The sequence below is a fragment of the Motacilla alba genome, chromosome 2 (assembly GCF_015832195.1).
Source record: "Motacilla alba alba isolate MOTALB_02 chromosome 2, Motacilla_alba_V1.0_pri, whole genome shotgun sequence".
Classification (NCBI taxonomy): domain Eukaryota; kingdom Metazoa; phylum Chordata; class Aves; order Passeriformes; family Motacillidae; genus Motacilla; species Motacilla alba.
In genome coordinates, this window is record NC_052017.1 from 928,028 (window position 1) to 944,815 (window position 16,788).

At 53.6% G+C, this 16,788-nt stretch overlaps 2 protein-coding genes across 3 annotated transcripts in view; one reads left to right on the top strand and one right to left on the bottom strand.

Annotated features, from left to right (window-relative positions):
- The window catches only part of SETD2 (SET domain containing 2, histone lysine methyltransferase), a 52,757-nt gene extending 41,556 nt beyond the window's left edge, over positions 1-11,201 (top strand). The window contains exons 16-21 of one of the 2 annotated variants that reach the window (XM_038127760.1): positions 530-664; positions 776-915; positions 1,876-1,987; positions 6,570-6,650; positions 6,888-6,989; positions 10,448-11,201. In XM_038127760.1, coding sequence (XP_037983688.1) covers positions 530-664; positions 776-915; positions 1,876-1,987; positions 6,570-6,650; positions 6,888-6,989; positions 10,448-10,609 — 732 coding nt within the window. In that variant the 3' untranslated portion in view covers positions 10,610-11,201. The remainder of the gene's footprint in view (positions 1-529; positions 665-775; positions 916-1,875; positions 1,988-6,569; positions 6,651-6,887; positions 6,990-10,447) is intronic. The other variant, XM_038127761.1, reaches the window with a different exon arrangement.
- A 134-nt stretch (positions 11,202-11,335) lies between these two features.
- Positions 11,336-16,323, bottom strand: LOC119697242 (vegetative cell wall protein gp1-like). The gene is made up of 5 exons (XM_038127763.1): positions 16,256-16,323; positions 15,297-15,522; positions 13,244-13,415; positions 13,035-13,174; positions 11,336-12,198 (listed from the first exon to the last, which is right to left on the bottom strand). The coding sequence occupies exons 1-5, from the start codon at positions 16,298-16,300 to the stop codon at positions 12,065-12,067; spliced, it is 717 nt and encodes a 238-aa protein (XP_037983691.1). The 5' UTR covers positions 16,301-16,323; the 3' UTR covers positions 11,336-12,064.
- Between the last annotated feature and the right edge of the window lie 465 nt (positions 16,324-16,788).

The following is a 16,788-nucleotide window of genomic DNA, read 5'->3' on the forward strand; positions in this document are numbered from 1 at the left end:
GAGATCCTGAGAACATCCAGGGATGGGAGATCCTGAGAACATCCAGGGATGGGGGATCCTGAGAACATCCAGGGATGGTGGACATTGAACACATCCAGGGATGGGGATATTGAGCACATCCGCAGGTGATGATTCCATTGCTTTTGGGGCCAATCAGGAATTCGCAGCTTGCAGGAATATTTTGGGTTTTTTGGCTGTTGAAGGGAGATTTGTGGATAAAAGCTGAGGAAATGAGTAAAACATGGATGTGGGAGCTCAACTTCCACTGGCTTTTAGAAGTAGAGTCTGGAGCTACCAGAATTGATGATATTACAGAAATCTGAGGGTAATACTGGGAAGGAATTCCTGGCTGGGAGGGTGGGGAGGGGCTGGGATGGAATTCCCAGAGCAGCTGTGGCTGCCCCTGGATCCCTGGCAGTGTCCAAGGCCAGGTTGGACGGGGCTTGGAGCAGCCTGGGGCAGTTGAAGCTGCGCTCCTGCAGTGAAGGTTTTTTTGGGAACAGCAGCTGAGTGTGATTCCCTGTTCCAGAGCTACGCCCAGCCAGGTCTCCAGTACATCCAGGGCCAGCAGATCTACACAGCTCATCCGCAGGGAGTCATCGTGCAGCCCCCCACGGCCGTCACCACCATCGTGGCGGCCGGGCAGCCCCAGCCCATCCAGCAGGTGAGCATCCAAAGGGATGGGGGAGGGTTTTCCCGTGGGATAAAGAGCTGCCAGGGCACCTTTTGTGACCCCTCACAACTTTTCTCTTCATCCCTTCCATGCTGTCTGCAGCCAGAGCTGGTGGTCACCAACAACCTCCTGGATCTGCCTCCGCCTTCCCCTCCCAAGCCCAAAACCATCGTCCTCCCTCCCAACTGGAAAACAGCCCGGGATCCTGAGGGCAAGATCTACTACTACCACGTGGTCACCAGGTGGGTGCGGACGTCGCTGACCCCTGTCCCCAGGTGCCACATCCATGGAGCTCGGAGGTCCCTCTGGGATGGGCACTGCCCCTCTGTCCAGGGACAGCCCTTTCCATGAAGGAGTTTTCCCAGTATCCAACCTGAACATCCCCTGGCACAACTTGAGGCCATTCCCTCTTGTCCTGTTGCTTGTTTTTTGGGAGAGGAGCCCGGCTCCCACCTCCATGGGAAGAAACACAATTTTCCCAATGTTTTTCCTACACCTTTCCCATCAGTTTTGGAAAGAATCAGGTTTTTGATCAATCCCTATCAATTTACCTGAAATTAAAATTAATTTTAAGCTTCTAAAAAGGACTTTTTAAAAATTCCAACTCCATGGGAGATGTGGATGAGGATCCACCTCTGATGGGATAAGCAGGAGTATTTTCTTCCATATCCATTTCCTGCTGTCAGTTCTTGCTCCTGGCACCCATTTCCCTGCCTCCATGAATCTTTTCCATCTCCCTCTTGGATTCCTCCCTGCTCCCTGGCACACAGCAGAGCAGGAGACCCTCAAACACCTGGAATCCAAACCAGTGGAGCAGGAATTGGTGAATTGTGTTGTTTGGAAGTCCCAGGATGAGAAGAGGAGACCCCTGGGAGCCTTGGTGGAGACTGAACCTTCCCTGGGCTCTCTGCTGGGATGTTCCCTCCTTTCCGTCCTGGGAATTCCATCCTGGTGGTGAACATACTTGATCCCACAGTGTCACCATGGTAGGAAATGGTGCAGATCCTCTTTTTTCAGTTCTTCCTGCTTGGTTTTAACCTTCTCCAACGTAAAAACCTTCCAATCAAGAGCAAGGCCGTGAGTTCCTCGTGTCAGGAATTCTGTTGGCTGATGGAATCTGCATGTCCCAGTTGATGGGATAATCCACGAGCAGGTCCCAGTTTCTCTGAGGAGGTGACAGTGGTGTGTTTTCCTTCCTCCAGACAAACCCAGTGGGATCCTCCAACCTGGGACAGCCCCGGGGACGACGCCAGCCTGGAGCACGAGGCCGAGATGGACCTCGGGACCCCCACGTACGACGAGAACCCCATGAAGGTGAGGGAGACAAATCCTTGGGATAGCCCGTGGGATGGGATGTCACTGTGGAGCTGGGAGGTGGCAGGGGGACAGGAGTGACCCCAGATCCTTTGGAGTGGCTCCAAAGTGGATCCACACTCGGGGCTCGGCTGTTCTGGTGTCGAGTGGACACCGGGCTTCCCTGAAGTTCTGCCCTGGATTCCAAGCTGTGTGTGGAGCTGGCCAGAAAAGTGGGAATGAGGGGGAGGAACACTGAAAAAGGACAGACTGAGGGTGTAGCTCAGGAGCCTTTCCCACACCTTTCTGATTCCTTGAAAAGCTGGAGAAAATCCATGGAAAGAGGGGAGTCAATTCCTTGCTGCTCCATTGCTCCCACGTTCCTGGGGTTTTCCTGGAGGTGTTGTCCATCCTGCTGCACCCAGGAACATCCCACGTGGCTGCTGTTGCCTTTCCATGTGCTGCCAGGATCCCAAGGGTTAATCCCATTCCTGGAACGCCTCTGAGGGCTCCAGCCAGGAATCCTGGCGAGTTCACTCCGATGAAATTGCGGACAAATATTTATCTCCCTGGAAAAAAGTTAATTGGAAAATGAGCTCAGAGCTGGCACTCCTCGCTCAGCCAAGGGGCTGTTGCTTCCACAGAGGAATCCAGGGAAGCCTTTTCAAGGACTTTTATCCCTGGATCGGTGTCACATTTATCCCATGACATTCCCTGATATTTTGGGATCTTGGGGTTGCAAATATTGTTGAAGGATATTGGGACTGAGCAAGCAAATGTTAATTGGAGGCTCCAAAGGGAGATTTGAAGCTGGAGTAGCTGGGAAATGCATCCCTGTGGAGGGATGAGCTGAAGTTCCGTGGTGGAGAGCAGCTTGGAGATGTTTGGGAGCATCCCTGGGATGGGAACGAGGTGCTGAGGAGAAGGTTGGGCTCTTCTGAGCAGGGAAATCAATCTGTGCTGGTGCTTTCCAGCTTGGGAGTTGTTTTCCCAGGGAATTCTGAGGGTCTCGGTGCTGCCTGCACAGCAGAGGGAGCAGCAGGGGAAGGTGCTTCCATAAATGTGGGCTTTTATCCCAGAAATTGGGATGAAGAGGAGCTGAGGGCCGAGGTGACTATCCAAGGGCTTCACCTCAGGCTGGACATGAACCAGCTACTCCTTCCAGGTTTCATTGCCCCCTCCAAACCCAAAATCCCTGAATTTCCCTGAATCCCTGAATCCCTCATTCCTAAACAAGCCATGGCTCTGGCTGACCTCAGGCTGAGGTGGTTCCTACTCACTCCAGAGCTTTAATTCCTTTTCTTCTGGGCCGGGATGGTGGGAAGGTCAGGTTTTTCCTGGCACTGAATTCCCATGGTCGCAGCTCCTGCCTCCAACGCTTCCACCCTGAAATTACAACCACATTCCTTGGATTTTTTACCCTCCTCCCCACCCCACACCTTTCCCAGATGGATTAAACCCACCCAGGAGGGATTAAACCCGCTGGCAGCGTGTCTGACAGCTGCTGCTGCTATTCCTGGTGTTCCTGGGCCGTGGGGGAGGATTGTGATGGAAAGGCACAAGAGGAGTGGGAAGCCAGGATCACTGTTCCCCTTAAAGCACGCTGGAAATCCTGGTTTGCCCTTGGAAAATGGCTTTCCTGAGGGAGTGGCCCAGCAGGAAGGCTGGCAGGGACACCGGGCTGGATGCTGAAGGTTTTGCATCCTTTTAGATGGAAAAAGTTTGGATTTGGGATGAGTTTGTCTCTGCCCGTTGGTTCTCCATGGGAAGGTTGGTGTCAGTGGAGCAGATCCCAGCTGCTGGAAGAGAGAATCCCAGGTTTTCCCAAATGTTTGGCTTCTTGATCCCATCCCAGGCTGGTTTTCCCCCCATCTTTGTGGCTTCTCCATTGCCATCTCTTCCAGAAGCTGGAAAATAGGGACAGCACCATTCTGGGGATTTCCTGTGTTAGCTTTCCTGGCAGCCTTTGGGTGATGGGATTTCACTTTGGAGGAGTGAGGGAAGAAGGCCTTGATGTGGAGGTTTTGATATTAAAATAAACTTAAAATGGAGTTTTAGCCAAAAATCTAAAATTAGGAAGAATGCCCCAAGGAGGAATTGGCACCTTGGCACAAGGAGCAGCTTGGAAACGGAGTTTTCATTTCTCCTCCTCATCCTTCCCTGCCAATTTTGACACGGATTTTTGCCCTCATCCCACATGGAGAGGGGTTGGATGGGGAAGGGTTTGGAGGCAGAGAAGTGTTTGGGGATGGAGAACAGCTTGGTGGAGAAGGATTTGGTGGTGAAGAAGGGATTGCTGATGGAGAACGGATTCATCATGTGGAAGGGTTTGGGGGTGGAGAGGGATTTTGGGGGTGGGGAAGGATTTGGTGGCGAAAGATTTGGGGATAGGGAAGGATCTGGGAATGGAGAAGGATTTGGGGCAGTAGAAGGGTTTGGGAATGCCAAAGAGTTTGGGAATGACACGGAGTTTGGGAATGATAAGGGGTTGGGAATGACAAGGGGTTTGGGAAACGTTTGGAAAGGACAAGGGGTTTGGGAATGACAAAGGGGGTGGGGAGGGTTTGGGAATAATGAGGGGCTTGGGAAGGATTTGGGAAGGGTTTGGGAATAGGGAAGGGTTTGGGAATGATGAGGAGTTTGGGAATGGTTTGGAAATCATGAGGAGTTCAGGAATGGGGAAGGTTTGGGAATGGGGAAGGGTTTCAGAAGGGTTTGGGAATGACGAAGGGTTTGGGAATGACGAGGAGCTTGGGAATGATGAGAAGTTTGGGAAGGATGGGGGGGTTTGGGAATGAGGAAGGGTTTCAGAAGGGATTGGGAATGACGAGGGGTTTGGGAAGGGTTTGGGAATGACGAGGGGTTTGGAAGGAGTTTGGGAAGGGTTTGGGAATGACGAGGGGTTTGGAAGGGTTTTGGGAAGGGTTCGGGAATGATGAGGGGCTCGGGAATGAAGAGGGGTTGGGAATGACTCTGCCGATGGAGCACTGCAGGGCTTGGTGCCGGAGCCATCCGGAGCCATCTGCTCCCCATTCCCGGCCTTTTGAAGTGGCAGCCGAGCCTGGGGCTGGAGCAGGAGCTTTGATGTCCCTGCTCCGGCCAAGCCTGGGCCATAAAACCTCCCTGGCACGGCTGATTTACACCCTGTCCCTTTGCCCCTGGGATTTTGCAGCTCTGCCCTACAGCCAGGCACAATTTTAGAGATTGAAAGGGATTTCTTCCTGCTTTTTTTCTGTGTTAAATACTTTTAAAAAGTGGGATTTTTTTTAAATTGAAAGAAATACTGGGACATCATCAAAGAGCAGAAGGAGAAGAGAAACCTCCCCCAGCTTTCCAAACCTTTAACAAATCCTTTTGCTCTTCTTGTCCTTACAATCCGAGTTGGGATGACGTGGATCCCAGTTCTCTCCCAGAAAATGGTGCTGCTGTAGGGATGCTGCTCTCCCCTTCTTAGGCTCCAAGGAGATCACAGAGTTTGGGATGGGAGCGTGTGGGAGGTGGGTGTGGATCCAGCGTGCAGGGATGGGCTCCGGGGTGCAGCTGGAGCTGATTCTACTCCGTTAGTAAATCAGGGATCAGTACTCAGGGAAGCAGCCAGAAATTCCTAGAAAATTCCCTTTATCTTGACTGTAGCTAAAGATAATCAGTGTGAATGCTTGTGGGGGGCCCCAGCCCTCGCAGCGAATTCCTGAAGGAAAATCCACTGCCACAGAATTTATTCCCACTATGGACCAGCCTGACTTCCCCAGGACCCACTCCTGCTCTTTTTCCAGCTTTTTTTCCAAAGAAAACAAGAGCAAGGAGCGGTCCCTGTGCCTCCCAGCCCAGGAGTGTGCTGGGAATCGTGCCAGGATTGGGCTGGGAAATGTGTCGGGACCGAGCTGGGGAGCGTCAGGAGCAAGGCTGGGAAATGCTGGGACCGGGCTGGGGACTGTGCTGGGGTCAGCCTGGGAATTGTGCCCGGATTGGGGCGAGGAGCATGCTGGCATTGGGATGGGGAGCTCACTGGGACTGGGCTGGGAAGTGCCTGCTTTGGGGTGTGGAGCGTGCCGGGACTGGGCTGGGAAGCTCACCAGGAATCAGCTGGGAAGCGTGCCTGGATCAGACTGGGATTGGGCTGGGAAGCTCACTGGGATGAACTGGGAAGCTCACCTGAAAGTTCACTAGGATTGAACTGGGGAACGCACCAGGGCTGGCTGGGGAAGTTTGCTGGGATAAGGCTGGAAGAGCACCAGGAGAGGGCAGGGAAGTTCATGGCACCAGGCTGGGAAGTTCCTGGTTTGGGGTGGGAGCGTGCTGGCATTTGTCTGGGAATTGTACTTGGGTCAGACTGGGAAACCTGCTGGCCTTGGGCTGGGAAGGGTGTTGGGAATGGGCTGAGGAGAGTGCTGGAATGGGCCTGGAAGCTCCTCAGAACTGGGCTGAGAAGATCTGGATTGGACTGAAGAGTGCTGGCATTGGGCTGGGAACGTTCCTGGGAGTGGGCTGGGAAGCTCCCTGGGAATGGGCTGGAAGCTGTGCTGCCCAGCCGGCCATGGGACAGGAGCGCTGTCCCCAAGGCGGGACCAGGGAAGCGTTGCCATCCCAGTGTTCCCCTCTCCAGTCTTCCAAGAAGCCCAAGACGGCGGAAGCCGACACCTCCAGCGAGCTGGCCAAGAAGAGCAAGGAGGTGTTCAGGAAAGAGGTGAGGGATGGGATAATGGCATGGGGTGGCATGGAATGGCATGGGATGATGGGATGGCATGATGGGATGGGATCCCATCCCATGGGATGGGATCCATGGGATGGCATGGGATGGGATCCATGGGATGGGATCCATGGGATGGCATGGGATAGGATCCATGGGATGGGATCCATGGGATGGGATCCATGGGACGGGGTGGTGGCAGCAGGGAGCTGGATCCAGTGCTGTGTCCCGCAGATGTCCCAGTTCATCGTGCAGTGCCTGAATCCCTACCGGAAACCCGACTGCAAGGTGGGCCGGATCACCACCACCGAGGACTTCAAACACCTGGCACGCAAGGTGGGAATGTGCGGGGACATGGAGAGTACGGGGACATGGGAACATGGGGACACGGGGGAACATGGACATGGAGGGTACAGGGACATGGGAACATGGGGACACGCGGATGGGGGAACACGGACATGGAGGGTACAGGGACATGGGAACATGGGGACACGCGGATGTGGGAACACGGACGTGGAGGGTACAGGGATACGGGATACGAGGACTTGGGAACACGAGGAGTACGGGAACATGGGGACATGGATACAGAGACACAGGGACGTGGTCACACACGGGGCATGGGGACAGAGGATGTGGAGACATGGAGGGTACAGGGACATGGGGGTGTGGGACATGGGAACATGGACGCAGGAACATGGGGACACAGGGACAGTGGGTGCAGGGACATGGGAACATGGATACAGGAACATGGGGACACAGGAATGTGGGGACATAGGGACACAGGGACATGGAGACACAGGGATGCTGAAATGAGGACACAGGGACATGGGCTACAGGGACATGGAATGTGGGACTTGGGGACACGGAGCGTGCAGGTTCATTGGAATGTGGGAAGTGGGGACATGGGGGACAGGGACAGGAAGATGTGGGTACATGGGGACACAGAGGATAGAGGGATATGGGGACACAGGGACGTGGGGTTTAAGGAGTTGGGAACATGGGGATGGGAACTTGGGAATGCAGGGACATGGGAACACTGGATACAGGGAACACGGAGGGTACAGGGACATGGGGACACAGGGACATGGGGACACGGTGCAGGAGCATAGGGACACAAGGGCATGGGAAGTACAGGATACAGGGATTTGGGGACACAGGGATATGGTGGCTACAGGGACACAGGGATGTGGGACATGAGGACATGGGAGGTACAGGGACAATGGGGTGTGGGGACATGGGGACCAAGGGATGGCCCCGGGAAATGGGATTGTGTCATTCCAAGTGCCTCCAGCTCCTTGGAGGATGGGGGAAGGGAAGGAGAAATGGTGGGGGGATATGGGGAGAACAGCAGGAAATATTTGGGGAATAGCTGGGGAATAACAGGAGAGGTTTGGACAGCAGCTCAGGAAATATTTGGGGAGAAACAGGGAATATTTGGGGAATAATGGATAAATAATATGGAGGAATAATAGGAAATATTTGGGGAATATTTGGAGAATAATAGAAAATATTTAGGGAATATCTGGGCAATAATAGAATAACTTATGGAATATTTGGGAATATTAATATTTGGGGAATACTTGCAAATATTGGCACAACAATAATGAATATTTAGGGAATATTTGGGAAATAATAGCAAATTGAATATTAGGGATTATTTGGGGAATATTTGGGAAGTAATAGAAAAATTATTTAGGGAGTAATAGGAAATATTTGGGGAAGAAGTAATAGGAAAAGTAATAGGAAAATAGCTTGGGAATGTTTGGAAAAGAACAGCAGATCTTGGGAGAACAATAGTAAATATTTAGGGAATATTTGAGGAATATTTTGGGAATAACAGGAAAGATTTGGGCAATAATATGACAGGGAATATTTGAGGAATAATAGGAAAATAGCTTGCGGAATGTTTGGAAAGTTTAGCAGATATTGAGGGAACACTATCAAATATTGCAGGAATATTATGGAATATTTGGGGAATACTTGGAGAATATTTGGAGAATACTTGGGGAATACTATAACAATAGCTTGGGCAGTATCTGGAAATAACAGGGAATATTTGGGGAATAATAGGAAAATAGCTTGGGAATGTTTGGAAAATAACAGCAGATACTGAGGGAACAATCCCAAATATTTAGGGAATATTGGGGGAATATTTGAGGAATATTTAGGAAATATTTGGGGAACATTTGGGGAACACTTGGGGAATAATATAACAATAGCTTGGGCACTATCTGGAAATAAGAGGGAATATTTGTGGAATAATAAGAAAATAGTTTGGGAATGTTTGGAAAATAATAGCAGATACTGAGGGAACAGTCCCAAATATTTAGAGAGTATTTGGGAGATACTTGGGAATATTTGGGGAATAATAGGAAAATAGCTTGGGAATGTTTGGAATATTGAGCAGATATTGAGGGAACAATGCCAAATATTTCAGGAATATTTGAGGAATATTTGAGGGACATTGGAGGGACATTGGAGGAATAATATAACAATAGCTTGGGCAGTATCTGGAAATAAGAGGGAATATTTGTGGAATAGTAAGAAAATAGCTTGGGAATGTTTGGAAAAGAACAGCAGATATTCAGGGAACAGTCCCAAATATTTAGAGAATATTTGGGACATACTTGGGAATATTCGGGGAACATTTGGGAAATAATATAATAGCTTGGGCAATATGTGGAAGTAATGGAATATTTGGGGAATAATAAGAAAATAGCTTGGGGAATGTTTGGAAAAGAACAGGAGATACTGAGGGAACAATCCCAAATATTTGGGGAATATTTGGGGAATATTTGGGGAATATTTGGGGAATAATATAACAATAGCTTGGGCAGTATCTTGAAATAAGAGGGAATATTTGTGGAATAATAAGAAAATAGTTTGGGAATGTTTGGAAAAGAACAGCAGATACTGAGGGAACACTACCAATTATTTCAGGAATATTGGGGGAATATTTGGGGAATATTTGGGGAATAATATAACAATAGCTTGGGCAATATGTGGAAGTAATGGAATATTTGGGGAGTAACAGGAAAATAGCTTGGGAATGTTTGGAATATTGAGCATATATTAAGGGAACAATGCCAAATATTTCAGGAATATTTGAGGAATATTTGGGGGACATTTGAGGAATATTTCAGGAATATTTCAGGAATATTTCAGGAATAATATAACAATAGCTTGGACAGTATCTGCAAATAAGAGGGAATATTTGTGGAATAATAAGAAAATAGTTTGGGAATGTTTGGAAAATAACAGCAGATACTGAGGGAACAGTCCCAAATATTTGGAGAATATTTGGGAGATACTTGGGAATATTTGGGGAATAATATAAGAATAGCTTGGACAATATGTGGAAGTAATGGAATATTTGGGGAATAATAGGAAAATAGCTTGGGAATGTTTGGAAAAAAACAGCAGATACTGAGGGAACAATGCCAAATATTTAAAGAAAATTTGAGGAATATTTGAGGAATATTTGGGGAATATTTCAGGAATATTTGGGGGACATTGGAGGAATAATATAACAATAGCTTGGACAGTATCTGGAAATAAGAGGGGGAATATTTGTGGAATAGTAAGAAAATAGCTTGGGAATGTTTGGAAAATAACAGCAGATATTCAGGGAACAGTCCCAAATACTTAGGGAATATTTGGGAAATAAATGACAGTGGCGCAGGGAACATTTGGGAATAAGAGGAAGTATTTGGGAAGTAGGAGCACAGGGGCCTGGGGAGTGGCCAGGCCTGGGCTTGGTGGGAATTCCAGGAGTGACTCCGGCATTCCCACAGCTGACCCACGGCGTGATGAACAAGGAGCTCAAGTACTGCAAGAACCCCGAGGACCTGGAGTGCAACGAGAACGTCAAACACAAAACCAAGGAATACATCAAGAAGTACATGCAGAAATTCGGGATCCTCTACAAGCCCAAAGAGGACACGGAGCTGGAATAGCCCCTGGGATAACCCTCGGGAGCCCCGCGGGGATTCGCCCTCCCGAGCCACCAACCTGTGAATTTATTATTATTAATTATTATTATTATTATTATTATTATGAGGATGGAATTTTGGTTTTTTAAGGAAAACAAACTTGGTTCCCGTCGCTGAGGACGAGCCGGGCTTTCCCAAGCCTGCTTTTGCTGATCCAGGCTTTGCCAAGCCCGGCTCTGGCGGCGCTGCTCCCAAGCTCTGTATTATATTTTAACCTATATGTGAATATATTGATAATAATTTGCTTTTTTCCCGTTGCTTTCAGCCCCAAACGTGCCGATCCCACGGGAACGTTTGGCAGGAGATTTCGGGGGTTATTCCCGGATATTTTTTTTGGTTTTTTTTTTGTTGTTTCCTTGGTTTTTTCCCTTTTGGTTCTGCGAGGTTTCCTCCGTTTCCCTGTAAATACTGCGGATTTCTGGCCATGTTGATAAGATTGATTTTACTGCTTCGAGCATTTTACTTTATCCAATTTTTACGGAACTTTTTATGTAAAAAAAAAAAAAAAAAAGAGCAAAAAAAGAGAAAAAAATAAAAAATCTAAAGAAAAAAAAAACCAAACCCCAAAATCGACGCCGGGCAGGGCCACGAGGGGGACCTGGCTTGGGATGTCCCCCCTCCCTTGGGGACCTCCTGTCACCCTCCGCATTCCCAGGAATCTGGACCCCCTGGGAAGGGAAGGTTGGGGTGACCTGGGAGCATTTTGGGGTTAGAAATGGCTTTTTCTGTCCCCAGTGCCACCTGCCTTGGGGTCTTTGGGGTGTCCCCTCCTCCTCCTAGGGCCACCCACGCCTGGGATTGGTCTGGGATGGGTGTGGGACACAAGGACACCCTGGGACACATCCTGGTGACACACGTGGGTGCCCAAGGACACGAATCCCATGGACACACGGACACCTGAGGCGTCCCATCCTTGGGACATGGCCCTGGGGACATATGGGACACCTGGGGACACCCAGTGCAGACACCTGAGCGGTCACATCCCAGGGATGCAGGGACACATCTTGGGGACAAAGGGACACCAAGGGATACATCCTAGGGACACACGAACACCTGAGGGGACTCATGGACAGCTGGGGACACTTGGGAGACCCCCAGGGGGCACATTCCAGGGACAAACGGACACCCGAAGGGACACATCCCAGGGACACATGGACACAAGCAGGCACCCGGTGACACTCGGGACACATCCCAGGACCATGCACGGACACACAGACACACGAGGACACAAACCCTGGTGGCACCCAGTGACACGTTTAATGCCCCCACCCAGGCGCCGGCCACCAAAGGTCCCCGTCCCACCCCCCAGAATCCCTAAAAAAGTACAAAACCCACGTAAAAAATTCCCCAGGAATCCATCGGGAAGCGGGAGCACCGCCGGGAGCAGCCGCCGGCGCGGCCCCGGTGTCGCCGCGGGTGTCACACGGCGGAGGTGATGTCCCCCGGCGTCGCCGCGGGGCCGGGCGCTCCCAGCTCCAGGAGCCGCTCCAGCTCTCCCGGCTCCTCCTGGCGCCGCGGGGACCCCGCGAGCAGCGAGGGACCCTCGGGGGGCGCTGCGGGGAGGGACGGGGTCACACCCCGGGGTTCCGCCCGGGACAGACGCACCGAGGGGCGGGGGCGGCTCCGAGGCTCCCCGATCCCACCGGGAGATTCTCTCCTCGACCCCACCCAGGGGGCTGCCCATCGCTCGATCTGATCCCATCCCATCCCATCCCATCCCATCCCACCCCCCACCCCCCTACCCATCCCATCCCCATCCCATCCCATCCCACCCCACCCCACCCCATCCCATCCCCTCCCATCCCATTCCCATTCCCATCCCACCCCATCCCATTCCCATCCCGTCCCGTCCCAAATTCTCAGGTGCCCCCAAACCCTGACCTTCCCCAGGGCTGGGTGTCCCCACATCCCCTCAGATCTGTGTGTCCCCAAACCCGTGGATATCCTCCAAACCCCCCCAGGGACGGGTGTCCCCAAACCCGCCCCCCAAGCCCCCCCCGGGTGTCCCCAAACCTGTCGAATGTCCCCCCAAGCCCCCCCCCCAGGCTGGCTGTCCCCACACCCTCGAATGTCCCCAAACCCCCCACAGGTCCGGCTGTCCCCACACCCTCGGATGTCCCCTCAATCCCTCAGGTCCGGCTGTCCCCACACCCTCGGATGTCCCCCCAATCCCTCAGGTCCGGCTGTCCCCACACCCTCGGATGTCCCCCCAGTCCCTCAGGTCCGGCTGTCCCCACAGCCTCGGATGTCCCCCCAGTCCCTCAGGTCCGGCTGTCCCCACACCCTCGGATGTCCCCCCAGTCCCTCAGGTCCGGCTGTCCCCACAGCCTCGGATGTCCCCAAACCCCCCCAGGTCCGGCTGTCCCCGCAGCGGGCCCGGGGCGCTCACGGTGCACAGGCGGCTCCAGGCCGGCGCTCTCCGGGCCGACGCCGCTGTCCCCCCGCAGCTTCTCCGCGTCCGCGGCCACCCCCGCGTCCCCCGCGTCCCGCGCCTTGTCCAGCTGCCGCTTCTTCCGGCAGGTGTCCCAGCTGCGGGGACACCGGGGCTCACCGGGGCTCACCGGGGGTCCCCAAACCCCCCCGGATCCCCCCGCTCACCACTTGAAGGCCACGTAGGCCACGAGCCCCACGACGAGGCCGGCCAGGAGGGCGCAGTACAGGGGGATGATGTCCCCGGGGGGCTCGGGGGGCGCCCCCGACACCGGCGGGGTCACTCGGGGGGTCCCCGACACCGGCGGGGTCCCCTCAGCGAGCGGCGCCGCGGCCTCGTCTGCGGGAGCCCCAGAGGGAGTGAGGAGGACATGGCGGCCGCGCCTCAGCTTCCCCCGGAGACGGGCGGGGGGACAGCCCCGGGGTCGGGGACAGCGCCCGCAGGTCACCCCCGCAGGGGGAAAAGGGGAAACTGAGGCACGGGGAGGGGGAAAAGGGGAAACTGAGGCACGGGGAGGGGGAGGGGAAACTGAGGGATAAAGGGAAACTGAGGCACGGGGAGGGGAAAAGGGGAAACTGAGGCACACTGAGGGGGAGGGGAAAGGGGAAACTGAGGCACACTGAGGGGGAGTGAGGGATAAAGGGAAACTGAGGCACAGGGAGGGGAAAGGGGAAAGGGTGAGGGGGAAAAGGGGAAACTGAGGCACACTGAGGGGGAGTGAGGGGGAAAGGGAAACTGAGGCACACTGAGGGGGAGTGAGTGATAAAGGGAAACTGAGGCACGGGGAGGGGGAAAAGGGGAAACTGAGGCACACTGAGGGGGAGTGAGGGATAAAGGGAAACTGAGGCACGGGGAGGGGGAAAAGGGGAAACTGAGGCTCAGTGAGGGGGAAAAGGGGAAACTGAGGCACAGTGAGGGGGAGTGAAGGGGAAACTGAGGCACGGGGAGGGGGAAAAGGGGAAACTGAGGCACACTGAGGGGGAGTGAGGGATAAAGGGAAACTGAGGCACGGGGAGGGGGAGTGAGGGATAAAGGGAAACTGAGGCACACTGAGAGGGGAAAACGGGAAACTGAGGCACACTGAGGGGGAAATGAGGGGGAAAAGGGAAACTGAGGCATACTGAGAGGGGAAAAGGGGAAACTGAGGCACAGTGAGGGGACATGAGGGGGGAAAAGGGAAACTGAAGCACAAGAAGGAATGGGATGAAATGGGGGAAACCGAGGCACAAGGAAATGAGGTCAAATGGGGGAAACAAGCAGAAAAAGGGAAACTGAGGCAGAGAAAGGGAATGAGGTAAGAAGGGAAACTGAGGCATGACATGAGGAAACTAAAGCAGGACATGGGGAAATTGAGGGGCGACTGGGGAAACCGAGGCACAAAAGGGGAAACTGAGGCAGGACGAGAGGAAACTGAGGCACAAATGGAGGAAATTGTGGGCAGTGTGGGGAAACTGAGGCAAGGTGGGAAACTGAGGCACAATGAGGGAAAACTGAGGCATAATATGGGGAAATGAAGGAACTGAAAATGGGGAAACTGAGGCACAAAAAGGGGAAATTAGGGAGTAGCAAGGGGAAACTGAGGCACAGAAGGGAAACTGAGGCACAGAAGGGAAACTGAGGCATGAAAAGGGGAAATTAGGGAGCAACATGGGGAAATTGAGGTATGAAAAGGGAAACCAAGGCACAAAGGGTGAAATTGAGGAGCAACATGGGGAAACTGAGGCACAAAAGGGAAACTGAGGCACAAAGGGAGAAACTGAGGAGCAACATGGGGAAACTGAGGCACAAAAAGGGGAAATTAGGGAGCAACATGGGGAAACTGTGGCACAAAAGGGGAAACTGAGGCACAAAGGGGGAAACTGAGGCACAGAAGAGGGAAATTAGGGAGCAACATGGGGAAACTGAGGAACAAAAGGGGGAAATTAGGGAGTAGCAAGGGGAAACTGAGGCACAGAAGGGAAACTGAGGCACAGAAGGGAAACTGAGGCATGAAAAGGGGAAATTAAGGAGCCACGTGGGGAAATAGAGGCACAAAAGGGGAAATTAGGGGGAAACTGAGGCACGAGGAGGGGAAATTAGGGAGCAACATGGGGAAACTGGGGCACAAAGGGGAAACTGAGGCACAAAGGGGAAACCGAGGCACACAAGGGGAAACTGAGGCACAAAGGGGACCCTGGGCCCAGCCCCCCGTGCCCCCCTCGGGGTCGCGGTGCCACTCACGGCTGCAGGGCGGGCAGGGCGGGCACGGCTCCTCGGGCTGCTCCTCGGCGGGGCTCCGCGCTGCGGGGTCGGGGCGGTTTGGGATTTCTCGGGGTCGGTTTTGGGGTTCTCCTGGGTTCGGGGTGGGTTCGGGGTACTCACTGCGGGCGCAGGGCGGGCAGCGGCTGTCGCAGGGCTCGGGGACACCGCGGGGACACGAGGGGCACCCCCCGGCCCGCCCCGGCACCTGCGGGCACAGTTCCTGCCTCAGTTTCCCCTCGAACTGCCACCGGGACCCCCCCGAACCACGGGGAAGGGTTGGAGGAGAGGTAAAAATAATAAATAAAAATAAATCACGGGAAAGGGAGAGAAAGGAAAGCGGGGAAGAGGAAAAGAGGAAAGAAATAGGAAATAAAAATGAGATAAAAGGCACTGAAATGGGGAGGAGTGCAGAGAAATCAAGGAAATAAGAGGAAAAAGGAAAGGAAACTAAATTAAAGTGGAAGGAAAAGAACGTGAAATAAAGGAAAAGAAAGAAAAATGATAAGTAAAGCAGGAAAATGAGGGAAGGAAAATAGGGGAAGGTGAAATAAAGCAGGGAAAATGAGATAGAAATGAAAGGGGAAATGAAAAATAAAAGGGAAATAAGGTGAGGTTCAAAAAAGGAGAATAGAAGAGGAAAATAAAAAAAAAAGAAAAAAAAAGATAAAAAATAAGAAGGAAAATTAAAAAGGAAAATAAAAAGGAAATGATCCAGGAAAACAAAAGAAAATAAAGAGGAAAAAATGGAGGGAAATGGGATAAAATGAAAGACAAGGAACCGCACCGCAATGACCCAACTTAACCGAACCAACCCCAAAAACCTGCAACAAAAGCCGCGGAGCGAAGCGACCCGGAGCGCCCCGGGGGCAGCGGCAGAGCCGGCCCGTCCCCTCCCGCTCCCGCTCCCCTCCCGCTCCCGGTCCCGGTCCCGCCCGCACCGGGCTCAGCAGCAGCAGCAGCAGCGGCACCGGGAGCGGCCGCATCGCCGGCACCGGGCCGGCCCGAACCGCTCGAGCGGCGCCGAACCGCTTCGGTCCCGCCCGGCCTCGCTTCGGCCCCGCTCCGTCCCGGTTCTGTCTCGTTCGGCCCCGCTCGGTCCCGGTTCGGCTGCGCTTGACTCCGCTGGGTCGCGGTTCGGCTCCGTTCAGCTCCGCCGGGTCCCGGCTCGGCCCCGTTCGGTCCCGGTTCGGCCCCGCGGGTCCCGGCTCGGCCCGGCTCGGCCCCGTTCGGTCCCGGTTCGGCCCCGCGGGGGTTCGGCCCGGTTCCTCCGCTCGGGCCCGGTTCGGCTCCGCTCGGCTCCGCTCGGGCCCGGTTCGGCTCCGCTCGGGCCCGGTTCGGCTCCGCTCGGCTCCTCTCGGCCGCCCCGTCGCGCCTGGGCCGGGCCGGGCTGGGCGTGGCTCCCCCGGGCAGGGCCGGGCGGGGCGCGCTCCCATTGGCTGCGCGCGGCTTGGGGGCGTGACCAAGCGTGGAG